Source organism: Capra hircus, chromosome 22 (assembly GCF_001704415.2).
Source record: "Capra hircus breed San Clemente chromosome 22, ASM170441v1, whole genome shotgun sequence".
In the NCBI taxonomy this organism is placed as follows: domain Eukaryota; kingdom Metazoa; phylum Chordata; class Mammalia; order Artiodactyla; family Bovidae; genus Capra; species Capra hircus.
The window spans coordinates 44,489,030-44,515,854 of record NC_030829.1 but is presented as its reverse complement, the minus strand read 5'-3'; the positions used below and the strand labels follow the sequence as shown (position 1 = coordinate 44,515,854).

The 26,825-nt window shown below is 40.0% G+C and overlaps 1 protein-coding gene across 7 annotated transcripts in view; it reads right to left on the bottom strand.

The window, feature by feature from the left end:
- The window catches only part of ERC2 (ELKS/RAB6-interacting/CAST family member 2), a 996,291-nt gene that overhangs the window by 953,118 nt on the left and 16,348 nt on the right, over positions 1–26,825 (bottom strand). For all 7 annotated transcript variants that reach the window (XM_018038455.1, XM_018038458.1, XM_018038452.1 and 4 more), the window contains exon 2: positions 3,704–4,500. In XM_018038455.1, the coding sequence (XP_017893944.1) occupies positions 3,704–4,360 (657 nt within the window). In that variant the 5' untranslated portion in view covers positions 4,361–4,500. The remainder of the gene's footprint in view (positions 1–3,703; positions 4,501–26,825) is intronic.

Sequence of the window (26,825 nt, the reverse complement as noted above, 5' to 3'; positions counted from 1 at the left end):
CATATACCCCTAAAAGGGATCCTGATATACTTCCAAGGGGGTTGGGGGGAGATGTTCAATTTTTTTTTAATAACTTGCTTTTTGTCAATCTTCATATTCTTTATTTTGTAACACTACCCAATATTGCAAGTAATTTTCAAAATCTCTATGCTTATGCCCCCTTTTATATTTTTCATCTAAAAAAAGAAAGCAAGAGGGAGGGGACACATGTACACCTATGGCTGATTCATGTGATATATGGCTGAAACCAACACAATATTGTAAAACAATTCTTTTCCCATTAACAATAAATAAATTTTTGAAAAACTAAATAATTACAGTTTGCTAACAGGTTAATACTGGGGCTTTCGCTGGGTCATATGTTGCATAGCCATATGTCACCCACAGAAACCATGGTAACATGTAATCATATTAGGTCCCAGAACAAGGAAAAGGTAATGGAAGCACCTTCAAATATTCACTTGTTTCTGGCTTAAGGCAAAATGGAACAGTTAAGTGGAATTGTGGATATTACCTGCTTTAAACTGAACCATGCCTTACAAAATAGACAAGGAGCTTAAAATATTTTTAGTAAAAACAAAAAGGTTTTGCGTGTCATTAAAATTTACTTTAATAAATAATTTTATTTTGTCTCTTCCATGCTAATTCTTTGTGAATGTTATAGAAGACACATAACATATTAGCACACTAGCACATCATGTCATTAATAAATATACATACATGTGTAAGTAGGTAATCTGTGCTCAAAAAAATTAATGATAAAATCATAAGAAAAAAGTAATTTTGGAGATGACAGTTTATAAAATGGATTCCATACCTTTGTCACTTCTTGTATCATTCCTAAACTGTTTAACCTTTTTCCAAACCAACTAAAAAAAGGAAGAAAATCAGTACAGAACTGGGGAAATGCACACAGTAGTAACAGAACTTCATATACCAGCAAAGTCATTTTAAAAAAGCAGAAATGATAGTGAAGGGCACTGATTTGATTTAGGAATGAAGAACAAAGCTTTCTGTTCCAACTAAAAAATCACATTTCCACATCTGAAAACCAGCAAAGGCTCTGTCAGATAATCAAAGGGATAAGATGGCTGCTTTCCACACATACAAGGAGAATGAAGAGCAGATTCTCAAACAGATCAGAAATGTTTCTATGAACACTTGGACTCCAGTGGTGTAGAAGGCGAGGAAACGTATAGAAGGTCAGCAGATGATCTCCAGAAAGGCAGAGAGCTTCATTAGGCCAGCATCAAGACCAAGTATCAGAGAATCACTAGTTTAGCCAAGTTAGAATTATCTTCAGCTTCTACAGAAAGTTAAATGACATTTGAGAATTTTTTCCAGCCAAATGGCACAACACTCTACTCCCCATCTCTTACCATTTATCTCACTGGTAATAAGAGGTGAGGCTGGGACTTAATCCCAGGTGTGTATTACTCCCAAGCCCCTGTGAACAGCAGCATATACATGCGCCTCACAGTGTAGGTTTCCCAGGTGGCGCTAGTGGTAAAGAATGCACCAGCCGATGGAGGAGACCTAAGAGACAGTGGTTCAATTCCTGGGTTGGGAAGATCCCCTGGAGGAGGGCATAGCAACCCACTCCAGTATTCTTGCCTGGAGAATCCAATGGACAGAGGAGCCTGGCAGTTCATTGGGTTGCACAGAATCGAACACAACTGAAGCAACTTAGCACGCACAGTGTAGGCAGGATTTGAAAATGGAAACTAGCTGGGACTGAATAGACAGAGGCAGGGAGAGGGGATGCTGAGAAGGCCACTAACGGAAGGGAACAGAAAGGAATGGAAGTGAGAAATCTTGAGTATGTGCAGGAATTCCCAAGTGGTAATGTAGGGATCAACAAACTCTGGAAAATTCTTCAAGAGATAGGAATACCAGACCACCTGACCTGCCTCTTGAGAAATCTGTATGCGGGTCAGGAAGCAACAGTTAGAACTTGACATGAGCAACAGACTAGTTCTAAATCGGGAAAGGAGTACATCAAGGCTGTATATTGTCACCCTGCTTATTTAACTTATATGCAGGGTACATCATGAGAAACGCTGGGCTGGATGAAGCACAAGCTGGAATCAAGATTGCCAGGAGAAATATCAATAACCTCAGATATGAGGATGACACCACCCTTATGGCAGAAAGTGAAGAAAAACTAAAGAGCCTCTTGATGAAAGTGAAAGAAGAGAGCGAAAAAGTTGGCTTAAAGCTCAAAGTTCATAAAACTAAGATCATGGCATCTGGTCCCATCACTTCATGGCAAATAGATGGGGAAACAGTAACAGACTTTGCTTTCTTGGGCTCCAAAATCACTGCAGATGGTGACTGCAGCCATGAAATTAAAAGACTTACTTGCTCCTTGGAAGAAAAGCTATGACAAACTTAGACATAATATTAAAAAGCAGAGGCATTATTTTGCCAACAAAGGTCCGTCTAGTCAAAGCTATGGTTTTTCCAGTAGTCATGTATGGATGTGAGAGTTAGACTATAAAGAAAGCTGAGCGCCGAAAGATTGATGCTTTTGAACTGTGTTGTTGAAGACTCTTGAGAGTCCCTTGGACAGCAAGGAGATCCAACCAGTCCATCCTAAAGGAAATCAGTCCTGAATATTCATTGGAAGGACTGGTGCTGAAGCCAAAACTCTGATACTTTGGCCACCTGATGCGAACTGACTCATTCCCTGATGCTGGGAAAGATTGAAGGCAGGAGAAAAAGGGGACGACAGAGGATGAGATGGTTGGATGGCATCACCGACTCAATGGACATGAGTTTGAGTAAACTCCAGAAGTTAGTGATGGACAGGGAGGCCTGGCGTGCTGCAATCCATGGGGTCGCAAGTAGTCGGACATGACTGAGCGACTGAACTGAAGTGAAGTGAGTGTAGGGAGCACAGATGTAGAAGGAGGTGGTATGAGATAAGACTACAAAGGCAGGCTTAGGCATTCCAGGAGAAGGTGCTATAGGCTTAGTCAGAGGTATACTTCATTCTGGAGGCAACGAGTAATTATTGACGGCTTTAAAGCAGGGGAATGGCGTAACTACAAGTAGACACTGGGAAAATTCATCTTGCTATGACATGGGTGATGGACCAAAAAAGAGTAAGAGTGTGCCCTGCACATAGTTAGATGCTTAATTAGTACTGAATGGATAAAGGTAGAAAGACTAGGTTAAAATTTAACATGTTTCTCTAACATATATCAAATCCATCCTATCCAATCCCATTTAATATTTTTCAGTTTGCTATTTAGTGAACCAACGTCCCTCATTCTAGAAGGAAATAATGTTGCTGGTGCATCAAAAAAAAAAAAAATCAATTCACCAGTCAGATGTAGCCTTCTAAATTGTTGTTTTTAAAGTGTATACTCTTCTTCTACTCAGGGGGAAGCACATCTGAGCTGCTTTTGGGACTACTGAAAAAGAAAACAAAATTAACCAAGTATAAAAGTTAGCCATTGAGGTGTGGTTCCCCCTCTTCTGCAACAATGTGAAAGGGTTATTGGCAAATAAGCAGATCACAAGCTGTAACTTTATCTTTCCTATGCCCTCTTGTAGTTTTCACATCAAACATGTACTAAGCCATAGGTTTCTTGATGATGCCAAACTTTCTCCTGGACAGGCCATGGTACCATCTGCAAAGCATCAACTACTCAGTGAGAAACCAAGGCTGAAAACGTTGACATGAGTCATAACCTACCTGATTTTCTTCATGGGAAACCCTCATCTGCTCCTTGAGGACAGACATCCGAGCTGCCTCTTCTTTCCTCAAGACTCTCTCCTTCTTGAGCTCAGGACTCCAGAAGGTCTTGATACTGTTCATGGAAGATCCCAACTTGCTATCCTTGATGTCGAGCTCTTTTCGTAGGAGGTCATTCTCTCTCTGAAGTTCCTTGAGCTGGGCCTGAAGATCTAACATGGTGCTATCTCTTACCTGCCTCAACATGGAGGGGACCTGGTGGTGGTGATGATGGGATGAGCTGGTCAGACCGCCATGCTGATCCGTGTATGAAAGGACATCTGTGTGGGAAAGTCCAGCAGAGGCAATATTGGGACTACTCCCCATAGCTGTGACTCGGCCTCCATATACAGCTCGATTTGTGGCCCTTCCCAGAGTCATAGTGCCCTTTGGGTAAGTTGTTGAAGCCACCCCCTCATGATCACTCAGATACATGGGTCCAGATGTAGCATAGGCTGCATTAAGGGACTGGATATTCTCCATGGACAGAGTCTTGCCTGTTCCTCCACCTCCCCCACTACTTGTTCTTCGGTGGCCCAGACGAGGAGACCGTGGCAAACGAGGTGATCTGGAAGGGCTACCTTCCAGATTGGTGATTGTTCTTGCACTTCCATACATTTTTCCTTTCTTATGAGGTGCTACAGAAGAGAAGGAATGCTATATTGAGTTGGAGATTAAGCCAATGTTTCCACCGTTGGCCAGAATTTTCACCGCATTCTTTTCATAATCTGTACTGGAAAATGCATCCAAACAGAGATCTGAAAAATGAGGGAAAAAAATAATCAAAAATAAGTTTATTTAGAACTCTGACCATTAACAGCATTATATTTCAAAAATATGTATATGTGTGTGTATACCTCTAGATGGTAGATTGATGATAAGAATGATGGATAATAGTCACACTCATGCTTATTTAAAAATAGCAATGACCCCAAACTTTACTAACTACATTTAAATATTTTGTGAATTTACCCAATCATGCACCCAAGCAAGGTCAAAAGTTCTTAGAGCAAAAAAGAAGCTAATTTTTCCTTAGGAAAATGAAACTTTGCATTTTGGTCTGTGCTAAGTGATAGTTGGGGCCTCCAGAAAAATCACCATAGAATTCTGTATCATAGAGATCTTAACTATAAAATACTCCATCTGAGGCATGTGACCCTCATATACAAGTGGCCTGACAGTGACTCTGATATCTTGTTTCCAAGAATGTCAACTAATAGTCAAACATGTCACCTCCCTTCCCGTACCCATTGGAGACATCACTAATCCATCACAATCTTCTTTCCCACTAAATTCAGGACTCTTATCAACACAACATTCTAAACAGTTTACCAACCAACTGATACAGACACATGAGTTGGAACGTATTGGCCATCTTGAAGTTAGAAGAAAAGAGGTAGCTCAAACCAACAAGTCTCCTATACTTACCGCCAAATCCTAAACACTCTCACCAGAGATCGCAGTCTCGTCTCTCTCCTGGAGAGCTCCCCTGGAGAAGGGAATGGTTACCCACAACAGTATTTTTGCCAGGAGAATTTCTTGGATGGAGAATCCTGGTGGGCTACAACCCATGGATTCACAAAGAGTCCTACATGACTGAGCAACTAACACTTCACTTCACTCCATGGTTATGCAAGTACTTTGGGGCAGATTTATGTAGCCAGAGCTACAAGATTATGATTATCTTCCAGTGCTAAGATCCAAATGGTCTTAATGGGTGCATCTTGGCTTCCTGTTCTTCCTCTTAGGGTATGTTTAGTGTACTTTCTTTTTCTTCAGCTTTTAGACACAGAGACCACAGATTTTTGGAGAGAAGCCAACTGAGGTTCAAATATCCACTCTAACACTGACAAGCTGAGTGACCATGGCAAACTATCTGCTCTGTGCTTCCTTTCTCTGATCCATAGGTGCCCAATATGCTACTGGAGATTAGTGGAGAAATAACTCCAGAAAGAATGAAGGGATGGAGCCAAAGCAAAAACAATACCCAGCTGTGGATGTGACTGGTGATAGAAACAAAATCCGTTGCTGTAAAGAGCAATATTGCATAGGAACATGGAATGTCAGGTCCATGAATCAAGGCAAATTGGAAGTGGTCAAACAAGAGATGGCAAGGGTGAACATCGACATTCTAGGAATCAGTGAACTAAAATGGACTGGAATGGGTGAATTTAACGCAGATGACCATTATATCTACTACTGCGGGCAGGAATCCCTCAGAAGAAATGGAGTAGCCATCATGGTCAACAAAAGAGTCTGAAATGCAGTACTCGGATGCAATCTCAAAAACGACAGAATGATCTCTGTTCGTCTCCAAGGCAAACCATTCAATATCACAGTTATCCAAGTCTATGCCCCAACCAGTAATGCTGAAGAAACTGAAGTTGAACGGTTTTATGAAGACCTACAAGACCTTTTAGAACTAACACCCAAAAAAGATGTCCTTTTCATTATAGGGGACTGGAATGCAAAAGTAGGAAGTCAAGAAACACCTGGAGTAACAGGAAAATTTGGCCTTGGAATACGGAATGAAGCAGGGCAAAGACTAATAGAGTTTTGCCAAGAACATGCACTGGTCATAGCAAACACCCTCTTCCAACAACACAAGAGAAGACTCTACACATGGACATCACCAGATGGTCAACACTGAAATCAGATTGATTATATTCTATGCAGCCAAAGATGGAGAAGCTCTATACAGTCAACAAAGACAAGACTAGGAGCTGACTGTGGCTCAGATCATGAACTCCTTATTACCAAATTCAGACTCAAATTGAAGAAAGTAGGGAAAACCCCATTCAGGTATGACCTAAATCAAATCCCTTATGATTATACAGTGGAAGTGAGAAATAGATTTAAGGGCCTAGATCTGATAGATAGAGTGCCTGATTGAACTATGGAATGACATTCATGACATTGTACAGGAGACAGGGATCAAGACCATCCCCATGGAAAAGAAATGCAAAAAGGCAAAATGGCTGTCAGGGGAGGCCTTACAAATAGATGTGAAAAGAAGAGAAGCGAAAAGCCAAGGAGAAAAGGAAAGATGTAAGCATCTGAATGCAGAGTTCCAAAGAAGAGCAAGAAGAGATGAGAAAGCCTTCCTTAGTGATCAATGCAAAGAAATAGAGAAAAACAACAGAATGGGAAAGACTAGAGATCTCTTTAAGAAAACTAGAGATACCAAGGGAACATTTCATGCAAAGATGGGCTCGATAAAGGACAGAAATGGTATGTACCTAACAGAAGCAGACGATATTAAGAAGAGGTGGCAAGAGTACATGGAAGAACTATACAAAAAAGATCTTCACGACCCAGATAATCATGATGATGTGATCACTAATCTAGAGCCAGACATCTTGGAAAGTGAAGTCAAGTGGGCCTTAGAAAGCATCACTACAAACAAAGCTAGTGGAGGTGATGGAATTCCAGTTGAGCTGTTTCAATCCTGAAAGATGATGCTGTGAAAGTGCTGCACTCAATATGCCAGCAAATTTGGAAAACTCAGCAGTGGCCACAAGACTGGAAAAGGTCAGTTTTCATTCCAATCCCAAAGAAAGGTAATGCCAAAGAATGCTCAAACTACTGCACAATTGCACTCATTTCACACGCTAGTAAAGTAATGCTCAAAATTCTCCAAGCCAGGCTTCAGCAATATGTGAACCGTGAACTCCCTGACATTCAAGCTGGTTTTAGAAAAGGCAGAGGAACCAGAGATCAAATTGCCAACATCCGGTGGATCATCGAAAAAGCAAGAGAGTTCCAGAAAAACATCTATTTCTTTATTGACTATGCCATAGCCTTTGACTGTGTGGATCACAATAAACTGTGAAAAATTCTGAAAGAGATGGGAATACCAGACCACCTAACCTGCCTCTTGAGAAACCTGTATGCAGGTCAGGAAGCAACAGTTAGAACTGGACATGGAACAACAGACTGGTTCCAAATAGGAAAAGGAGTACGTCAAGGCTGTATATTGTCACCCTGCTTATTTAACTGATATGCAGGGTACATCATGAGAAACGCTCGACTGGAAGAAACACAAGATGGAATCAAGATTGCTGGGAGAAATATCAATAACCTCAGATATGCAGATGACACCACCCTTATGGCAGAAAGTGAAGAGGAGCTAAAAAGCCTCTTGATCAAAGTGAAAGAGGAGAGCGAAAATGTTGGCTTAAAGCTCAACATTCAGAAAACTAAGATCATGGCATCCGGTCCCATCACTTCATGGGAAATAGAAGGGGAAACAGTGGAAACAGTATCAGACTTTATTTTTTGGGACTCCAAAATCACTGCAGATGGTGACTGCAGCCATGAAATTAAAAGACGCTTCTTCCTTGGAAGAAAAGTTATGACCAACCTAGATAGTGTATTCAAAAGCAGAGGCATTACTTTGCTGACTAAGGTCCGTCTAGTCAAGGCTATGGTTTTTCCTGTGGTCATGTATGGATGTGAGAGTTGGACTGTGAAGAAGGCTGAGCACAGAAGAACTGATGCTTTTGAACTGTGGTGTTGGAGAAGACTCTTGAGAGTCCCTTGGACTGCAAGGAGATCCAACCAGTCCATTCTGAAGGAGATCGGCCCTGGGATTTCTTTGGAAGGAATGATGCTAAAGCTGAAGCTCCAGTACTTTGGCCACCTCATGAAAAGCGTTGACTCATTGGAAAAGACTCTGATGCTGAGAGGGATTGGGGGCAGGAGTAGAAGGGGACAACCGAGGATGAGATGGCTGGATGGCATCACGGACTCGATGGACGTGAGTCTGAGTGAACTCCAGGAGTTGGTGATGAACAGGGAGGCCTGGCGTGCTGCGATTCATGCGGTTGCAAAGAGTCGGACACAACTGAGTGACTGAACTGAACTGAAAATTACCTATATCAGTACTGTAAGAAATATGTAAGATAATATTTTTGAAACACCCAGTTTGATACCTAGCACAGAATAGTCAATAACTAGTTTTTGTTGGTAGTGTCAGTGAGATAAGTACGTTAATAGCATCATAGAAGTCATCTTTTATTTTACCTGCATATTGTTCATTCTCCCTCCACTCACCACCCCTCCACTTTCTGGTAATACTCTCCATTTTTCTCAGAGAAATTATTTCCAAATCTCTACCCACAATTCACTAGATTTAGGTAAGGCTGACTCTCTTTACTCTACCCTGGAGAATGCCAGTGGTAAGAACATGACCCAGACCTGGCTGATTATCACATTCCATCCCCCAGACATGATAGCTGGTTTAGAGATGGGCATGTGACCCACAGTGGTTCAAAATCAGTCCATATCATGACTTTTGCTGGAATAACTGGGAAAGATAAAACTCTTTTCCAGCTAGAATTATATGCTTTCAAGACAGAGTTTCTGAGTACTACCATGTGGAAAGTGCTTTCCTGAGAGTGAAGCTAATGCAAAGGAAAGCAGAGCCAGTCTTTGAACAGTGTGAAATCAAACCAGGTGACATCATCCGATACTCTGCACCCAGCAGTTACTGAAGCCGCATCTATCCCTAGGCCATTATAGCTACACATGCCAGGCAGACTAAATACATTAATGGTCCCAACTCTATACCCTTCCTCCATCTGAGTCCTTGGCTGTGCCCTCCCAATCTGACTCTGGGTTCAGCCATGTGACTTGCTTTGGTCAAAAAGGTGATAGTAAATGTGAAGCCTGCAATAGCACTGATGTTTACCTTCTTGTTCATTTTCTTCTGCCACAGAAATTAGAGCATGCCCTCTCTAGCCTGCTGAAAGAGGAGAAATACAAAGTCAAGACGTCCTGTGAGTGAGTGAGTGAAGTTGCTCAGTAGAGTCCAACTCTTTGCCATCCCATGGACTGTAGGCTACCAGGCTCTTCCGTCCATGCGATTTTCCAGGCAAGAATACTGGAGTGTGTTGCCATTTCCTTCTCCAGGAGATCTTCCCGACCCAGGGACTGAACCCAGATCTCCTGCATTGTAGGCAGATGCTTTACTGTCTGAGCCACCAGGGAAGTTTTTTTCCTAGCCAATAGCCAACCAACCCCCAGACACTTGAGCAAGCCCAGCCAAGATCAGCAGAGCTGCCTAGCCACCCAGTGGCTGACCACAGGTGCATGAGCAAGTCCAGCTGAGATCCAGAGGGCCCCATACACTCATAGACAATATAAAAATGTCTTAGTATGTCACTGATGTTTTGTGGCTGGTTGTTTTGGAGCATTACTAAGGCAACAGATAGTGATACATTCACCAATAAATTTTCTTTTTTGCTACAGTCAAGTCTAATCAGAGTATCTGTCATTTATGCTCAAGAGACTTCTCACATATAGCATAAAGAAATATTTGTATACAGGCTCCTTCTTTCCCTAAAAAGTCACTCCAAAGAATTATACACCTGTTTCTAACTAGTGAACTTAATTTCAAATCTCTATGTTGCTCAAAGCTTAATTTTGTTTTCCTTGAAAACATACAAAAATCACTTTGTATCTAAACCTTTTGCATGAATAATCTGTTGCTCTTTTTTTTTTGTTTTGTTTTGTTTAAAAAGGTGAGTCAACAGGCCCAACAATAGGAATTCAGTTACGTAAATGATGAGAGAGAGAGACAGACAGAAGTTGGAATAATGTGACCATTACATGAATAGTTAATGAGATAGAAAGATGCTCATGACATACTAGTAGTTAGGGGTAAGTAGACTAAAAAAAAAAATTTTATGGTCAATTCACGTTTTAAAACATATATGCATACACACTAACTTGCAGAGAAGACTGGAACAATACATATTAAAATGTTAACAGTGATTGGGTTCAAATGGTTTTCATTTTCTTCCTTTTGTTTATTTGCACATTCTAAATTTTCTACATTTTTCCTTGTCTTTTTTAGTCTCTATTCATTTTAACTCTGATCTTTGTTATTTTCCTCCTCCTAGTAACTTGGAGGTTAGTTTGTGTTTTTTCCAGTTCCTTGAGGTATGAAGTTAGGCTATCTATTTGAGATCTTTCTTTTCTCTTTCTTCATCACTATCAACTTAAGAAAATAATGTTTCCTTCTATAGTTCCAATAGTTAAATTAATTGTTATTTTTGCTATGCTTAGAACTTAGGCCCTAGCTAAGCCATCACTTACAGATATTATCTTCTAAGAAGAAGTAATGAAATCTGACTTGCCCTTCTCTATCTTCTCTTGTGTCTAGAGGCTGACATTTCTGAGGTCTCTAGCTAGGTTTGAAGTCCCAATCCAAATTCAGTAAAATTTACACCCACACAGATTTAATCTTCAGTAACATTACCAGCCCAGCTGGCCAAGGCTTCAAAGAATTGCAACCACCAACAAACAAAAAGATTTCCTTCTAGAAACACACACAACACACACATAACATATAACATGCACAGATATATTAATTTGTTTGAAATAATGTTTCTTTGTTTAAATATTTGAATACTCTTTTCTACATTCAGTATCAACAGTTTAGTGTCACAGAATGGATTGAAAAGTTTTCCATTTTTCATATAGCCTCAAATAGTTAGCATAATATGAAACTTCTCTATCCCCGAAATGTTTGGTAGAACACACCCATAAAATTAAATGTGCTTACTTGTTATCTTTTAACTTTTTACTATGCTCATTGATCTATTCAGATTTGTTACCTATTTTGTGTCAACGATCATTAAAATATTTCTTCAGGAACATTCGGTTGTATTGAGATTTTTCAGTCTTCCTAGTATTGTTCTGTATAATTCTTCCTTCAAAATTTTAAAATCTCTTCAAATTATGTCTCCATCACATTCCTAATATTGCTTATATTTTTCTGTTTCTCTTGATGACAACATGCTTGTCTATGTTCTACTGATACATTTTACTATAGTTTGTCTCCGATTTCATCAGTATCTCTTTATCCTTAATAGAAATTTCTATTTCCTATGTGTTTACTTTTGTTATATTTGCCACTTTGCAGTAAATGTTCATTTATCTTCAGTCATGTTTTCTGACAAATGCATATAAGATTACACATACTGGCTAGATGTTTTATGCATAAAATCCTGTAAACATCTTGCTATTTTTCCTTTGAAATTTTTTCTATTCTAGGAAATATTCAGGATACATTGAAATGTCAAAGTAGATAGATGTTTTGGGCTATAACTTTGTAGTCTTAATTTTATGGCATTGGGATCACAGAATATAACATATATATCTCCTAACCTTTGAAACTTGCCAAGACTTTCTAAATGGCCCAATAAATGATTCGTTTCCTCAAGTTTTAAAACAGCTAATAAAAGTTTATAGAAAAACTTTAAATTCATATATGTATACAGAAGAAAATGAAAACACTCTCAATTTTGTCCTTCACAGACAACCTCTATGATGTTGTTGTTTCCAATTTATATTGCGTGTATTTATACAATTTCAGATAAAATTCATATTGTATTCAGATGCTGCAGAAGTGACACTGTTCCAGCTCTGGGCCTAGCCTTGAAGAGACCTAGCAGCTTCTGATTTTTCTCTCTTCAAAAGCAGAGTTGTAACTGAAAAAGGAAACAACACAGAAAGGCCCTGGAAGATGAGATTTGACACGGAGAGAGATCACAGAAGGAGAGCACAAGTAACCCAGCCAACAGCCAGCGCCAAGATGCCGGACTGGTAAGACAGCCACCTTGGACCTTCCAGCCCAGACCAGCTGCCATCTGAAATCAGTGCATCAGTGACAGCCAACACTGCATGTAACATGAAAGACCACTCAATCAGTCCATGCAGTGACAGGAAATAATTCATTATTGTTTAAAGCCTTCTGAGCTTGAAGGGTTTTGGTTGTTTTTATATAGCAAAAGAACTGGAATAGTCACTTAGTGTTTCACTGAATGGCTTTCCAATCATTTCCTCAACTAACCACCTATTACGAGACACGTTAGGACACGTTGTTGTTGTTCAGTCACTGAGTCATGTCCGACTCTGCAACCCCATGGACTGCAGCATGCCAAACTCCCCTGTCTTCCATCTCTCAAAATTTGCTCAAATTCCTGCCCATTGAGTATGTCATGCTATCTAATCATCTCATTCTCTGCTGTCCCCTTCTCCTTTTACCTTCAATCTTTCCCAGCATTAGGGTCTTTCCCAATGAACTGGCTCACTGGGACAGTTAATTTCTTTTTAAAATTCTAAAATATCTCAGTCAGTATTCTGATAGAGAAAGCTTTGCCTACATCTCTTATTACTCCCCTAGGATACAGTTCTAGAAGTAAAATTACAAGATTGAAATGTAAAGGCTCTTGATACCCACATCAAAATTCCCTTCAGAAATGTTAACACAATTTACACTCAGACCCTCTCACCCTTGGATATTTTCCCTCCACAGCCTCTAGTCTTTATTCTCAACACAGCACAGAAGCCATCTTCTCTTGAGGCTGCTAAAAGTCTCTGAATTACCCAGCTCAGGATCACCACATATTTAGTAAATATACCTTAAGAAGTATTTATTAAGCACCATTAATGTGCTACAGTAGCTCTGCTTTAGGCCAGTGCTCTTCAACAGCACTTGCCTGTTCAGATAAACAAGGCTTAATGGGGTTTTGATTGTACACCAAGGTGTCTCAGACACTTTAGGACACCAAGCTGTATTGTGACTAGAACTGAGGAACTTCCCTGCCAGTCAAGCGCTTACAACTCCCTGCTTCCACTGTAGAGAGTGCACATTTGACCCCTTGTCAGAGAACTAAGATCCCACACACCACACAGTACAGGCAAAACAATTTTTTTAATAAACAAAACTGAGAATGTAAGTATAAATAAATTACCAAATTTATGTGATGAGAGAATCTCTTTTCCCTTCCAAATACCTGAATTCACTGAACATTCCACTTTATTCATGCAATAATTATATTTTAAGCATCAGCTTAATTCCCACTCTTAAAAGCTGGGGATAAAGCAGTGATTGAAACACAGCTCCTGTGTCTGGGAAGTTTACACACTAGAGGAGACTTTCTCAACATTTTCTTCATCTCATATCTAACAAAGTTTGAGGGGAAGATGGTGACAGGAATTAGGCACTGCTTGAAGGGTATAGACATGAAACTGACCCAAAAGGCTCAGAAATGACCTCTTGAGAAATACAGAAGATCAAGCTAAAGACTGTTTGGAGTTTTAACCCTCTAGGCACAAGAAATTAATATAATTCTGTATTTATTTTTCACACAACAAAGAAATGAGAATTTTAAAAAGAACACAAGTCAGTCATCAGCAGGCGGTGCATGTAAGAAGTGAGGAAATCAGTTGATGTTTCTTACATCAAGGTCACAAAGACAAGAAGCATTTTGTATAATACCACATAACTCATCAAACCAAACAGGAACTCCAGAGAACATTAAAATGGTAACAGAATAATTTTTTTATCCCTATACATCTCTTTCTTAACAGTAAATTTTAATTAGCAACCTAGGCCCAATGCTTTATTTTGGAATTAGTCTCTTCCACCAAATTTACAAAGAGCAGGATGGCTTCCTGGAACCATTTCATTACTAACTCCAAAGCACACAGAGTGGAGTAGATTTTGCAGATGACAAAAACGCCCAGTTGACAAGGTAAATTGGAAGTAGTCAAACAGGAGATGGCAAGAGTGAACATCTACATTTTAGGAATCAGTGAACTAAAATATACTGGAATGGGCAAATTTAATTCAAATGACCATTATATCTACTACTGTGGGCAAGAATTCCTTAGAAGAAATGGAGTAGCCCTCATAGTCAACAAAAAAGTCTGAAATACAGTACTTGGGTGCAATTACAAAAACAACAGAATGATCTCTGTTTGTTTCCAAGACAAGCCATTCAATATCACAGTAATCCAAGTCTATGCCCCAACCACTAATGCCAAAGAAGCTTAAGTTGAATGGTTCTATGAAAACCTACAAGACCTTCTACAACTAACACCCAAGAAAAGATGTCCTTTTCATCATAGGAGACTGGAATGGACAAGTAAGAAGTCAAGAGATACCTGGAGTAACAGGGTAGTTTGGCCTTGCAGTGAATGAAGGAGGGCAAAGGCTAACAGAGTTTTGCCAAGAGAATGCACTGGTCATAGCAAACACCCTCTTCCACCAATACAAAAGACGACTCTACACATGAACATCACCAGATGGTCAATACTGAAATCAGATTGATTATATTCTTTGCAGCCAAAGATACAGTCAGCAAAAACAAGACCAGGAGCTGAGTGCAGCTCAGATCATGAGCTCCTTATTGCCAAATTCAGACTTAAATTGAAGAAAGTAGGGGAAACTACTAGATCATTCAGGTATGACCTAAATCAAATCCCTTATGATTATACAGTGGAAGTGACAAATAGATTCAAGGGATTAGATCTGACAGAGTGCCTGAAGAACTATGGACGGAGGTTTGTGACACTGTACAGGAGGCAGTGATCAAGACCATCCCCAAGAAAAAGAAATGCAAAATGGCAAAATGGTTGTCTGAAGTGGCCTTACTAATAGCTGTGAAAAGAAGAGAAGCAAAAGGCAAAGGAGAAAAGGAAAGATATACCCATCTGAATCCAGAGTTCCAAAGAATAGCAAAGAGAGACAAGAAAGCCTTCCTCAGTGATCAGTGCAAAGAAATAGAGGAAAACAATAGAATGGGAAAGACTAGAGATCTCTTCAAGAAGGTTAGAGCTACCAAGGGAACATTTCATGCAAAGAGGAACACAATAAAGGACAAAATGGTATGGACCTAACAGAAGCAGAAGAGATTAAGAAGAGGTGGCAAGAATCCATAGAAGAACTGTACAAAAAAGATCTTCACAACCCAGATAACCACAATGGTATGATCACTCACCTAGAGCCAGACATCCTGGAATGCAAAGTCAAGTGGGCCTTAGGAAGCATCACTACGAACAAAGCTAGTGGAGGTGATGGAATTCCAGTCGAGCTATTTCAAACCCTAAAAGATGAAAGTGCTGCACTCAGTATGTCAGCAAATTTGGAAAATTTAGCAGTGGCCACAGGACTGGAAAAGGTCAAGTTTCATTCTAATCCCAAAGAAAGGCAATGCCATAGAATGTTCAAACTACCACACAATTGCACTCATTTTGCACGCTAGCAAAGTAATGCTCAAAATTCTCCAAGCCAGGCTTCAGCAGTACATGAACTGTGAACTCCCAGATGTTCAAGATGGATTTAGAAAAGGCAGAGGAACTAGAGATCAAATTGTCAACATCCACTGGATCATCGAAAAAGCAAGATAGTTCCAGAGAAACATTTACTTCTGCTTTATTGACTATGCCAAAGCCTTTGACTGTGTGGATCACAATAAACTGTGGAAAATTCTGGAAGAGATGGGAATACCAGACTACTTGACCTGTGTCCTGAGAAATCTGTATCCAGGTCAAGAAGCAACAGTTAGAATCAGACATCGAATAATGGACTGGTTCCAAATTGGGAAATATTATATATTGTCACCCTGCTTATTTAACTTATATGCAGAACACATCATGCAAAATGCCAGGCTGGATGAAGCACAATCTGGAATCAAGATAGCCGGGAGAAATATCAATAACCTCAGATACTCAGATGACACCACCCTTATGGCAGAAAGTGAAGAGGAACTATAGAGCCTCTTGATGAAAGCAAAAGAGGAGAGTGAAAAAACTGACTTAAAATTCAACACTCAAAAAATAAAGATCATGGCATCTGGTCCCATCACTTCATGGCAAATAGATGGGGAAACAATGGAAACAGTGACAAACTTTATTGTCTTGGGCTCCAAAATCATTGCAGATGGTGACTGCAGCCATGAAATTAAAAGACGCTCTTGGAGCTGGCCACCTAGACAGCATATTAAAAAGAGACATACTGAAAAAGCATCTAGCAAAGATGTGCAAATAAAAAAAAAAAAAAAAAAAAAAAAAAAAAAAAAAAAAAAAAAATAAAAAAAAAAAAAAAAAAAAAAAAAAAAAAAAAAAAAAAAAAAAAAAAAAAATGAAACTTAAGACATGAGTTGAGCTCCGGGAGTTAGGGATGGACAGAGAAGCCTGGCGTGCTGCAGTCCCTGGGGTCACGAAGAGTCGGACACGCCTGAGAGCTGAACTGAACTGACAAGGTAAAGCAAAGGCAAATTCCCATGGCTGTCAAGTCCTCCTAAGTCTCGTGATTCCTTCCTGTTCTGAGTCATTTCCAAATCCCTCAGCCCAGATGTGTTTAAGTCTCCTGATATATTTTTAGGTACTTGTTTTGACAGTCGGGTTTTTTTTGGTTGTCGTCTCCTAATTCTCATCTATCCCTTTTTTTTTCAGTTCTAAAAAATGAATCTCTGAGAAACAGCAAGATCAACTTTACTCAGTAATCAATAATGCAAGGACTCCTATTACCCTCTACTGACTTCAAGAAAACCATTTCTATGCTTTTCCAACCACCTTTAAATACATTACAGAAAATGAGGTAGCAGTTAAGATCTTGCTGTTTTAAATACTATTATGAAGCCAAGATAGGCCCAATCATTGAGCTTTCTTGTAAACTCTCAAAAACCCCTTCTTTCTAAACACTAATAGAGGCACAGATGTAGAGAACAAATGTATGGATATCAAGGAGGGGAACGGGGGGAAATTCAGAGATTGGGATGGATATGTATACACTATTGACACTATGCATAAAATAGATAATTAATGAGAACCTACTGTATAGCTCAGGGAACTCCACTCAGTGCTCTGTGGTGACCTAAATGGTAAGGAAATCCAAAAAGGAAGAGATATATGTATATGTACAGCTAATTCACTTTCTTGTACAGCAGAAGCAAACACAGCATTGTAGAGCAACTATACTCCAATAAAGATTAATTTTTAAAAAATACACGCTTTCTTATATATTTGTGATGTACAATCTTAAGGATAAATTAGATTAAACTGGACATAGAAACAGACAAACATTGTTGAATGTAATAATAAGAAATTAATTGCACACCTTTCACTGAAAAAAAATGTTTCACTTTAAAACCACCTTATAAATAAAATCTGAAGCCCAAAGGTAGGTTCCATTTAAGCTTCAAACACTAAAATAAAAAACTGTACAGGTTTTATGAACCTATACGAATTCTTTCTCCAATTACATATGGATTCATAAATAAAATAAACACTCATCCACTCACTCTCAAAAGGTTTAAGGACTCTTGAACTGTAAGCTCGGGGGGGAAAGATGGAAAGAGCCTTGATTCCGGTCTAACTGAAGTATCTTAGACTATCATGGTCTAGAATGGTCTATTTTAAGAAAAAGTCACTTCCTGCTATCTGCTCTAAATTAGGTTAAGTTTATTTCCACAGATCTCAGCCTCAGCCCATCACCTGAGCCCTGCCGACAGACCATGTGAGCTGAGATCATCACTATCTCCCAAGATCCATCCCAACTTAAAATATCCCCCTTTTTTTTTCTTATTGGCAACCCTAACTTTTAAAATACTTTGTGTCACAGACTATGGTTAATTCTAAAACCTTTCTAGAGGAAGTGGCTGCCCAGGCGCCAGATGCCGCCTGCACATGTGCGGTATGTGACTAGTACAGAGTTCTTTAGTTCTTCAGAATTCTGATCTAGTCGCCGACATAAACAGAAACGGTCATTTCACATTAAAACCAGACTCTGGCTTCTCCTCAAAAATCTGAAAATCTGACAATGCCAGGCCTGCTTCCTTACATGCCAACAACTGGTCAGGGCCAACCAGCAGCTGCCCCTTCAAGAACGGACAGGAATCTTCCAGTTGGCCACAGTTCCTCTCCATTCCCTATTACCTTTTAACAGTCTGATTCCCTCTTTTCATGTTTGCCCCTACAGGCATTTAAATTTTACCACTTCTACTCATTTAAAAGATGTTAAATAACAATTTGCTCTCTTTTATCACCTACTTCAAGTCCATCACCAAATCCTATCAATTCTACCTCTAAATATACCTCTAATTCTACCTCTAAAATATCTCTCAATCTCTTTATTTATTTCCACTTCTATTATCACCACCCTGTTGCACCAACATGACTGCCTAAGCTCTCCCATACCCTCCTAAAGCATCTCCCCTTTCCTAAAACTCCATTTTATTTCTCACACATGAGCCAAACTATTTTAAGGAACAATTCTGATCAAAAAATGTCTTCCCTTACTCACTTAAACCCCCTCAAAGCTTCCCAGTGCTTTTTAGACAAAGACCAAAATCCTTCCCATGGTCTGAGGCCACTCAGGATCTTGTTCCAGTATCCTTTCTTGCCACTTTCTTCACTGACTCTGCCTGGGTCTTCTCTCTGTTGCTCAGATGCATCAAGTCCCTTCCAGTCTCAGAACCTTCATACATGTTGTCCTCTTTGCAGGGCTAATTCCTCTCCATCGTTTCGATCACAGTATACAACAGGATACCCATCCATAAGGTCTATCCCATCCAAATCAGGTCTCTCAACTATCTTGTCTCAAAGTATAATGCTTTTTCTTATGATATGCAAGACATTTTTTTTTAACAAGAGAAGCTGACTTCATCTTCCCTGCAAGGATTGTCTGAGTGTCTCTCTTGCTTCAACTAAATAGGGTGACCAAGTAGCCTGGATCTTTTAGGTAAGGTATAAGAAAGCCTTTTGTAACCCAACCAAGGCTGCACCTCCTCAGATCCTTGGTTTACAAAATAAAAAGCCATTAAGAAGAGGATATGTACAAAAGATTCTCGAGCCTTCAGGGAAAAAAGTCATTGACACCCAGGTCATGATTCCCAGGATTCAGAATATGTGAGATCTCTGTGAGGAGACAAAAATGGTTGCAAACAAGACTGGAGTTTCCAGAAATAAAGTAATTACTTCAAGATAACAGAGAGTCCATGTTGATGACTAGGATTCAAGTGACCCAGGAGCCATGGAGAAGTTTGTATGGACAAGCAAGTGGGTGAGACAGAAAGCTCCTTGAGGCCCTGCCATGCCAAGCAGAGCCTGTGCAGTGGGGACAGCACTGTGCATGAGGTGGGGCTGTAAGTCAGGAGATCCATGTCTCCTAGCAGGGTTCCCGGCAGCAGACAATGAGACAAGGATTGGGATGCAGGTGTTTGGAAGGTTACATTTAGAAGGTAGTCCCAGGGAGCATTGAAGGGAGAGTTTGGTACTAAGACAAAGAAGTGAAGGAAGCCAATACAGGGTGCATTTTCAAGGAAGTTTCTGCTACAGACAACTGGGTTCAATTCTGCTGAGAGAGCTCCAAGAGACAGTGCAGAAGCTGCCTCTTAGGCATACCTCTTTAAAGGCAGAGGGCTGCTCCCCTGGCACTCCCAGTCTGTGCTACATGAAGACCAAGAAAAAGCTCTCATGTTCCAGTACAGGCCAAGAGTGCCGAGGAGATGTGGGAGGGGAGGGGGGTACCAACACCATCTGCTGCACCATGCATGGCCCACCAGTGGCTGAGCTTGGCCCTGGGAGACAGGATCAGCCTTCCCTTATGGGACCATACAGTGGTTATCATAGAGGGACCCACAGCATCTTCCATCTGAGAAAGGCCAGTCTCACCAGAAACACCTTATGGCACAAAGGTGCAATCACATGGCATCACCGCGGGACCAAACATCTCTGGGCTTGGATTTATACCCGTTTCCCCTCACTTCAGGGCAGTGTAATCCTGGGGTAGGGGTCAAGCAGGGAGATGAGAAAAAATGGAGAGAGATGGGAGGAACCCTAGTGGAAAGACGTAGAACTTCCAGCTAAGCTGGCAGGTGGGTTCTAGCAGTTTTTGTTTCCTCTGGACAAATGAAAAATGAAGCAGGGTTTCTGAGTAATCCATATATGACCTAAAGCACTTCCCACATTATAATTCTATATTAATTTGTGTGATTCTTTGTTGGAGTCTCTCGACCTTCCTACTTTAAACCCCTACACTGTACCCCAGGGCTTAACATTTGTTTTAACATTTGTGGGACCCAGGGCAAGAGTACAAACAGAAATCCAAGTACCATATGTCTATATATTTTACAGTTATAAATTGAGATGAAAAAATTGTAAATAAAATTAATTTTATCTTCTTACCATGACAAATATAAAGATACAGAAGATGAGGTTTAGATTTTGAACTTAGAATTCCTGGACTCTTCAGAGCTTTGGCCAAAACACAGTGGCAAGAGGCAGGTGTTCCCCCAGCCAACAGCCTTCTTGCCCCAGTTCTGGCTCAACCACACCCCAGGGGCCTCACACATGTGAACTCCACAGACTGTACACTAACCTAGCTGTGTCTATACCAGGGGCCAGCAAACTTTTCCTTAAAAAGACCAGATAGTAACTATTTTAGGCTTTATGGGCCATTTACTCTTTGTCACAACTATTCACTCTGCCATTTCAGCACAAAAGCAGTCACAGACAATTTGTGATCAAATGAGTGTAGGTGTGTTTGAATAAAACTTTATTTATAAAAACATGTGTTAGGTACACTTAACCCACAGGCAGTAGTTTCCTGACATGTGGTCTATACTTTCACAAATAGGTACCCCTCAGCTATGGTTTTCCCAGTACTCATGTACAGACGTAAGAATTGGACTATAATAAAGGCTGAGTACTGAAGAATTGATGCTTTCAAACTGGTGCTAGAGAAGACTCTTGAGAGTCCCTTGGACAGGAAGGAGATCAAACCAGTCAATTCTCAAGAAAATCAATCCTGAGTATTCACTGGAAGGACTGATGCTGAAGCTGAAACTCCACTACTTTGGCCACCTGATGTGAAGAAGCGACTCATAGAAAAGACCTTGATGCTGAGAAAGGCAGCAGGAGAAGGGGATGACAGAGGATGAGATGGTGGGATGGCATCACCTACTCGATGGACGCGAGTCTGAGCAAGCTCCAGGAGATAGTGAAGGACAGGAAAGCCTCTCATGCTGCTGCCACGGATCACGAAGAGTCAGACATGACTTAGGGACTGAACAAGAACAACAGCAACTCTAGGCTTAACAGTGTACACAAAGGTTGTGGTTTGTCCTCAGAAGGAAAGACTTTGGCAAAGAAATCCAAGCGGACCTTGGAAGACCACTCAGGGTCACTTAAGCAGTGGAGGTCCCAGGCCTGTATGTACCCAGAGTTGACTCTGGAAGGCCAGGCAGAGGTTCCAGGTGGGAACCTCCATGTGGCCGTACAGACCCCTCCCCCATGGGGAACGTGCAGGAAGATGAGGGCCACAATGGGCCCTCTAAAGCCTCTGGTCCTATGCAGGTGCTCTTCCTGTGCAGAGCTAAGGGTACACAGAAGATACATAAAACAGCTTTTGAATATTTGAAAGAATATATATTATGAACTCTCATCATATGACCGAAATCACTTCCATGGATTTTAATGCAATAATTTTGTAATTGTAGCCAGAGAGGTGAGACATAGTATTTTAAAAAAGGAAAGAGAGGACCTCAAAATTAGACCCACGGGGAATCCTATCTCTAATTTCTCAGTGTTCAGCTTTAAGTAAATTTCTTTAGTCTGCCAATCTTTATTGTTCTTATCTTCAAAATGAGTATAACAACAGTATTGTCCATAGTGATTTGGGAAAAATTAAGATGATAGAAGAAAAGTAATTAGTACAATATCCAGCACAGAGCTAATACTCAATAAAAGCTAACTTTGATCAGCCCAAGGCTACCAGAACAGGGCACAGCGATTTTGAACCTGAAAGTTGTCTTAGAATTATCTCAGCCCACTAAGCTTGCCCGGTTAGACATTCCAGAGTCAAACTTGGCTCTCTATTCAAAAATGCTTAAGACATCAAACATTTTTTAAAATTGGAAAGAAAAATAGACATGTTCCCATTATGTGAAGGCTGCTGCTGCTAAGTCACTTCAGCCGTGTCCGACTCTGTGCGACCCCATAGATGGCAGCCCACCAGGCTCCCCCATTCCTGGGATTCTCCAGGCAAGAACACTGGAGTGGGTTGCCATTTCCTTCTCCAATGCATGAAAGTGAAAAGTGAAAGTGAAGTCGCTCAGTCGTGTCCAGCTCTTAGCGACCCCATGGACTGCAGCCCACCAGGCTCCTCCACCCATGGGACTTTCCAGGCAGGAATACTGGAGTGGGGTGCCATTGCCTTCTCCGTATGTGAAGGCTGCTGCTGCTGCTGCTAAGTCGCTTCAGTCGTGTCCGACTCAGTACGACCCCATAGATGGCAGCCCAGTAGGCTCCCCCATCCCTGGTGTTCTCCAGGCAAGAACACTGGAGTGGGTTGCCATTTCCTTCTCCAATGCATGAAAAGTGAAAAGTGAAAGTGAAGTCGCTCAGTCGTGTCCAACTCTTCGTGACCCCACGGACTGCAGCCTACCAGGCTCCTCCATCCATGGGATTTTCCAGGCAAGACTACTGGAGTGGGGTGTCATTGCCTTCTCCGTATGTGAAGGCTACAACCCCATATATATATACACATACACACACATATATATATAGGTATTGAAAGTCCTAATAATAAGCCTTTTCATACTGTTCATGGGGTTGCCAACAAAGGTCCGTCTAATCAAAGCTATTAGCTTTTTCCAGTAGCCATGTAAGGATGTAAGAGCTGGACTATAAAGAAAGCTGAGCACAGAAGAATTGATGCTTTTGACCTGTGATGTTGGAGAAGACTCTTGAGAGTCCCTTGGACTGCAAGGAGATCAAACCAGTCAATCCTAAAGGAAATCAGTCCTGAAAACTGACTCCTTGGAAAAGACCCTGATGCTGGGAAAGATTAAAAGTGGGAGGAGATGGGGACAACAGAGGAGGAGATGGTTGGATGGCATCACCGATTCAATGGACATGAGTTTGAGCAAGCTCCGGGAGTTGGTGATGGACAGGGAAAAGTTGAACAAAAAGCCTAGCTTGATGTAGCAGAGATTTTCAAAAATACTTTCTCATCATTTCCAAGAAGCTCTCTGCAATTCAGACACTCTCATCCACATATCACGACTCTCTCCTTTAGTTCCTCCAAATTCAATTTATAATTGCTATTTTCCATGTGCAGATTTAGCATGATTACATGTTCAGCTGCCTTGGCTGTATTTTACGATAAGGTGCTTAAGTGAAAGGCTGACTACATTCATACTACAAGGTAAGGACTCTGAATACCAAGTATTAATTAATTGTACTTTCCATGGATCATTTTTCTTTTAATTTCAAACATTATCAATTTCTTCTAAGGGATTAACTTTAAAACATGGAGCCCCTAAAAACTTTTGTTACAGCAACAGACCACTAGGTACTACACAGCTATATCCACAAGTTTAAAATATAGCAAAATGCCAAGCAACAATCAGCAAAAGTAAAATAATTTGAGAAGTTAAATCAAATTTTAAGAAAATAATTATGGTTAATATAATATGCTGATTATAACAACATTTTCATTGCTTCATAAAGTTTCATAAATGTAACAAATTAAGTTGATTGCACTGAAGAGATAAATAAGGTTTTTAGATTCATTTTTAAAACATCTGTGCATTTCCTTTAATCTGCAAACGTAAAATATCAATTGGCAAAGCTCTAGCTATAGTGTACTTAACCAGAAAAAAAAAAAAATTGGGGGAATTATTGGGTCTTACACTAAAAAAAATCCTCAATCTGTCAACTAACAGATGTTTCAGAGAAAATGACAGAAAGGTAGAAGAATAACAACTCTACCTCTTTGCCCCTAAACATCCAATCACACAAAAATTTTCTACATTTAAAATCAACATGTAAGGATTATGTCTAAATAGCCTTTTACTGGAAAAGAATGTACACATAATCATATACGCAAGGAACATTTTTAGCAAAGATTGTAAACTATTCCAAAAAAAAAACACAATCAATAGCAAGGGATGGGAAACAGCTTAAATGGGCAGATGAGACAAGCATTCATCTATGTATTCTGGAAAAAAGATACAGAAAAAATGTTACATGCTAACTCTGGGGTCTCTGAAAAATATGATTGATCATCATAAAGGAGTCACATGAGGCTTCAGCAAGGCCCAAGTTCAGGGTGTTTAATAGTATTCAGTAACCACTCTAAAAGTGAAAATGTAATGAATAAGAGTCAGTTACTGCATTAAGTCATTAAGTTAAAACTCTTAGTGCATAGACAATGGTAGACTTATCTAACAAAACATATTAAAAGGGAAATTACAGAGCATAGTTTAAATCTATTCAACACATATTTCAAGAACAAATCTATAATACGATTTCTGATCTTCAAGAAACTCAGATTCCTCCATTTCAAAAGGGAACCATAGCCCCTTTATTCAGGTTTACATAAGAAACTCCAGTTACTGTGAAAGGCTGCCAGGTGCTGTGAGCACTGGAAATAGATGAGAGAACCTTTCAGGTAGTGACAGGGTGTGGTCTCTTATGGAAAAGATCCTCTAAAAGAAAGATAGAATAGTACAAGAGAGAGAAAATCCAGTTTTTAACCTGAGCATAAACTAAGAAGGAGGGGGCAGATCCATAGTTGTATATATTAAAGAATTTACAAATCTCCTGAGAACTTAAGGTTGTTTTATCTCAATAATCTGAAAATAAATAATAGAAGGGTATTCTTGATCATCACAGCAGCCCATTGCATTCGAGCAGCAAGCTATACCCTAAGGAATCACCATGGGTCAAAGTGAAAGAAAGAAGATGCACCTGTAAATCTAAATGATTTGTCCTTACCCAATGGAAGGTAATGGACATCAAGTTCCTCAGCACGAAGCAAAGTTTCGCGCAAGTTGGACACTGTGAATATGGTGGGAGAGTTGAGTCATCACTCAGCACACAGCAGGGTAGACCAGATGATTGCCAAGGAGCCTGCCCAGAATAGCCGGCATCATATTCCAGTTATAAGCAGCAATTTAGTTAATGTGGTTATATTAATGTTGTCGATTTGAATTAGCAACACGAAGTGTACTTAATTTCTAAATTGATTTAAGTTTTACAAAGATATAGGAGCTTAGGAAAAAAAAAAACCTTACCAGTTTTATGCTTATACCATTAAAGGTGTCATTACAGTAACAATAACTTAAGTCAACCCTGAAGTTCTACAAGAAATGACTTTCTTTATAAGGGATCTCATCTAACTTTGAGAAACCTTGGTTAAGTGATTAAACATACACCAGGCTGGAGTCCTGAAACTCATACTTATCATCTGTTTAACCTTGAGTTAGTTAACAAACCTCTCTGAGCCCTAGTATCTCAGTAAGTAACAATGGCCTCAGGAGTAACAAGAGCTACTTCACAAAAAGAAAGTGAGTCATGACTAAATCAGAAAAAAGTGTAAACACAGTGCCTGAGACTTGATAAATATCAGTACAACAACCCTCATCATCGTCGATATTAACTACAGACATATTGTATTGATTTCTTAAAGGATGATCATCATGTTTTCAATAATTAGTCCTTTGTTCTCCATTCATTTCACAAATGACTATAAATAGCATTCAGATTCTGAGTCTCAATGGTCCCTTCAATCTCTATGATCAGTTCTTGAAAAGACAGTAACAATTGCTTCAATTATTAGGAAAAATAATACTAGCTACATAGGTGGTTTTACATGGATCCTGGGAAGAAAACTAGACCATTATGTACAGTATGTTTCTTCCTTATGAGTAAAAGGAGAAAAACAATATTAAATATGTTGCAAGGTATCTAAAAAGATCAGATGGTTTAAAACGCTACTAAGCAATTGCACGTGAGATAAAATTTTAGCCAGTGCAGCAAAATGCCTTATTTGTTCAGAGTAGTCACTGTCCCTCTCTAGTCAGTTCATCTCTAGAGTCTCTCCTTCCCTTTGGGGGAGAATCTTTCCTACCCCACTGACACAAGGCCTGACCATGTGACTGGCTCTGTAGAATGTAATGTGAGCTGAAATGACCCATGCCACATCCCAATAGAAGCTGTAAGAGCCGTCTCGTGAGTAAACCATGGTTTTTTTCTTTTCTACCATGAGAACACACTTATCTTAGCCAAAAGGCTGAGAAGTCGGACTGTGAAGAAAGCTGAGCGCCGAAGAATCGATGCTTTTGAACTGTGGTGTTGGAGAAGACTCTTGAGAGTCCCCTGGACTGCAAGAAGATCCAACCAGTCCATCCTAAAGGAAATCAGTCCTGAATATTCACTGGAAGGACTGATGCTGAAGCTGAAACTCCAATACTTTGGCCACCCAATGTGAAGAACTGAC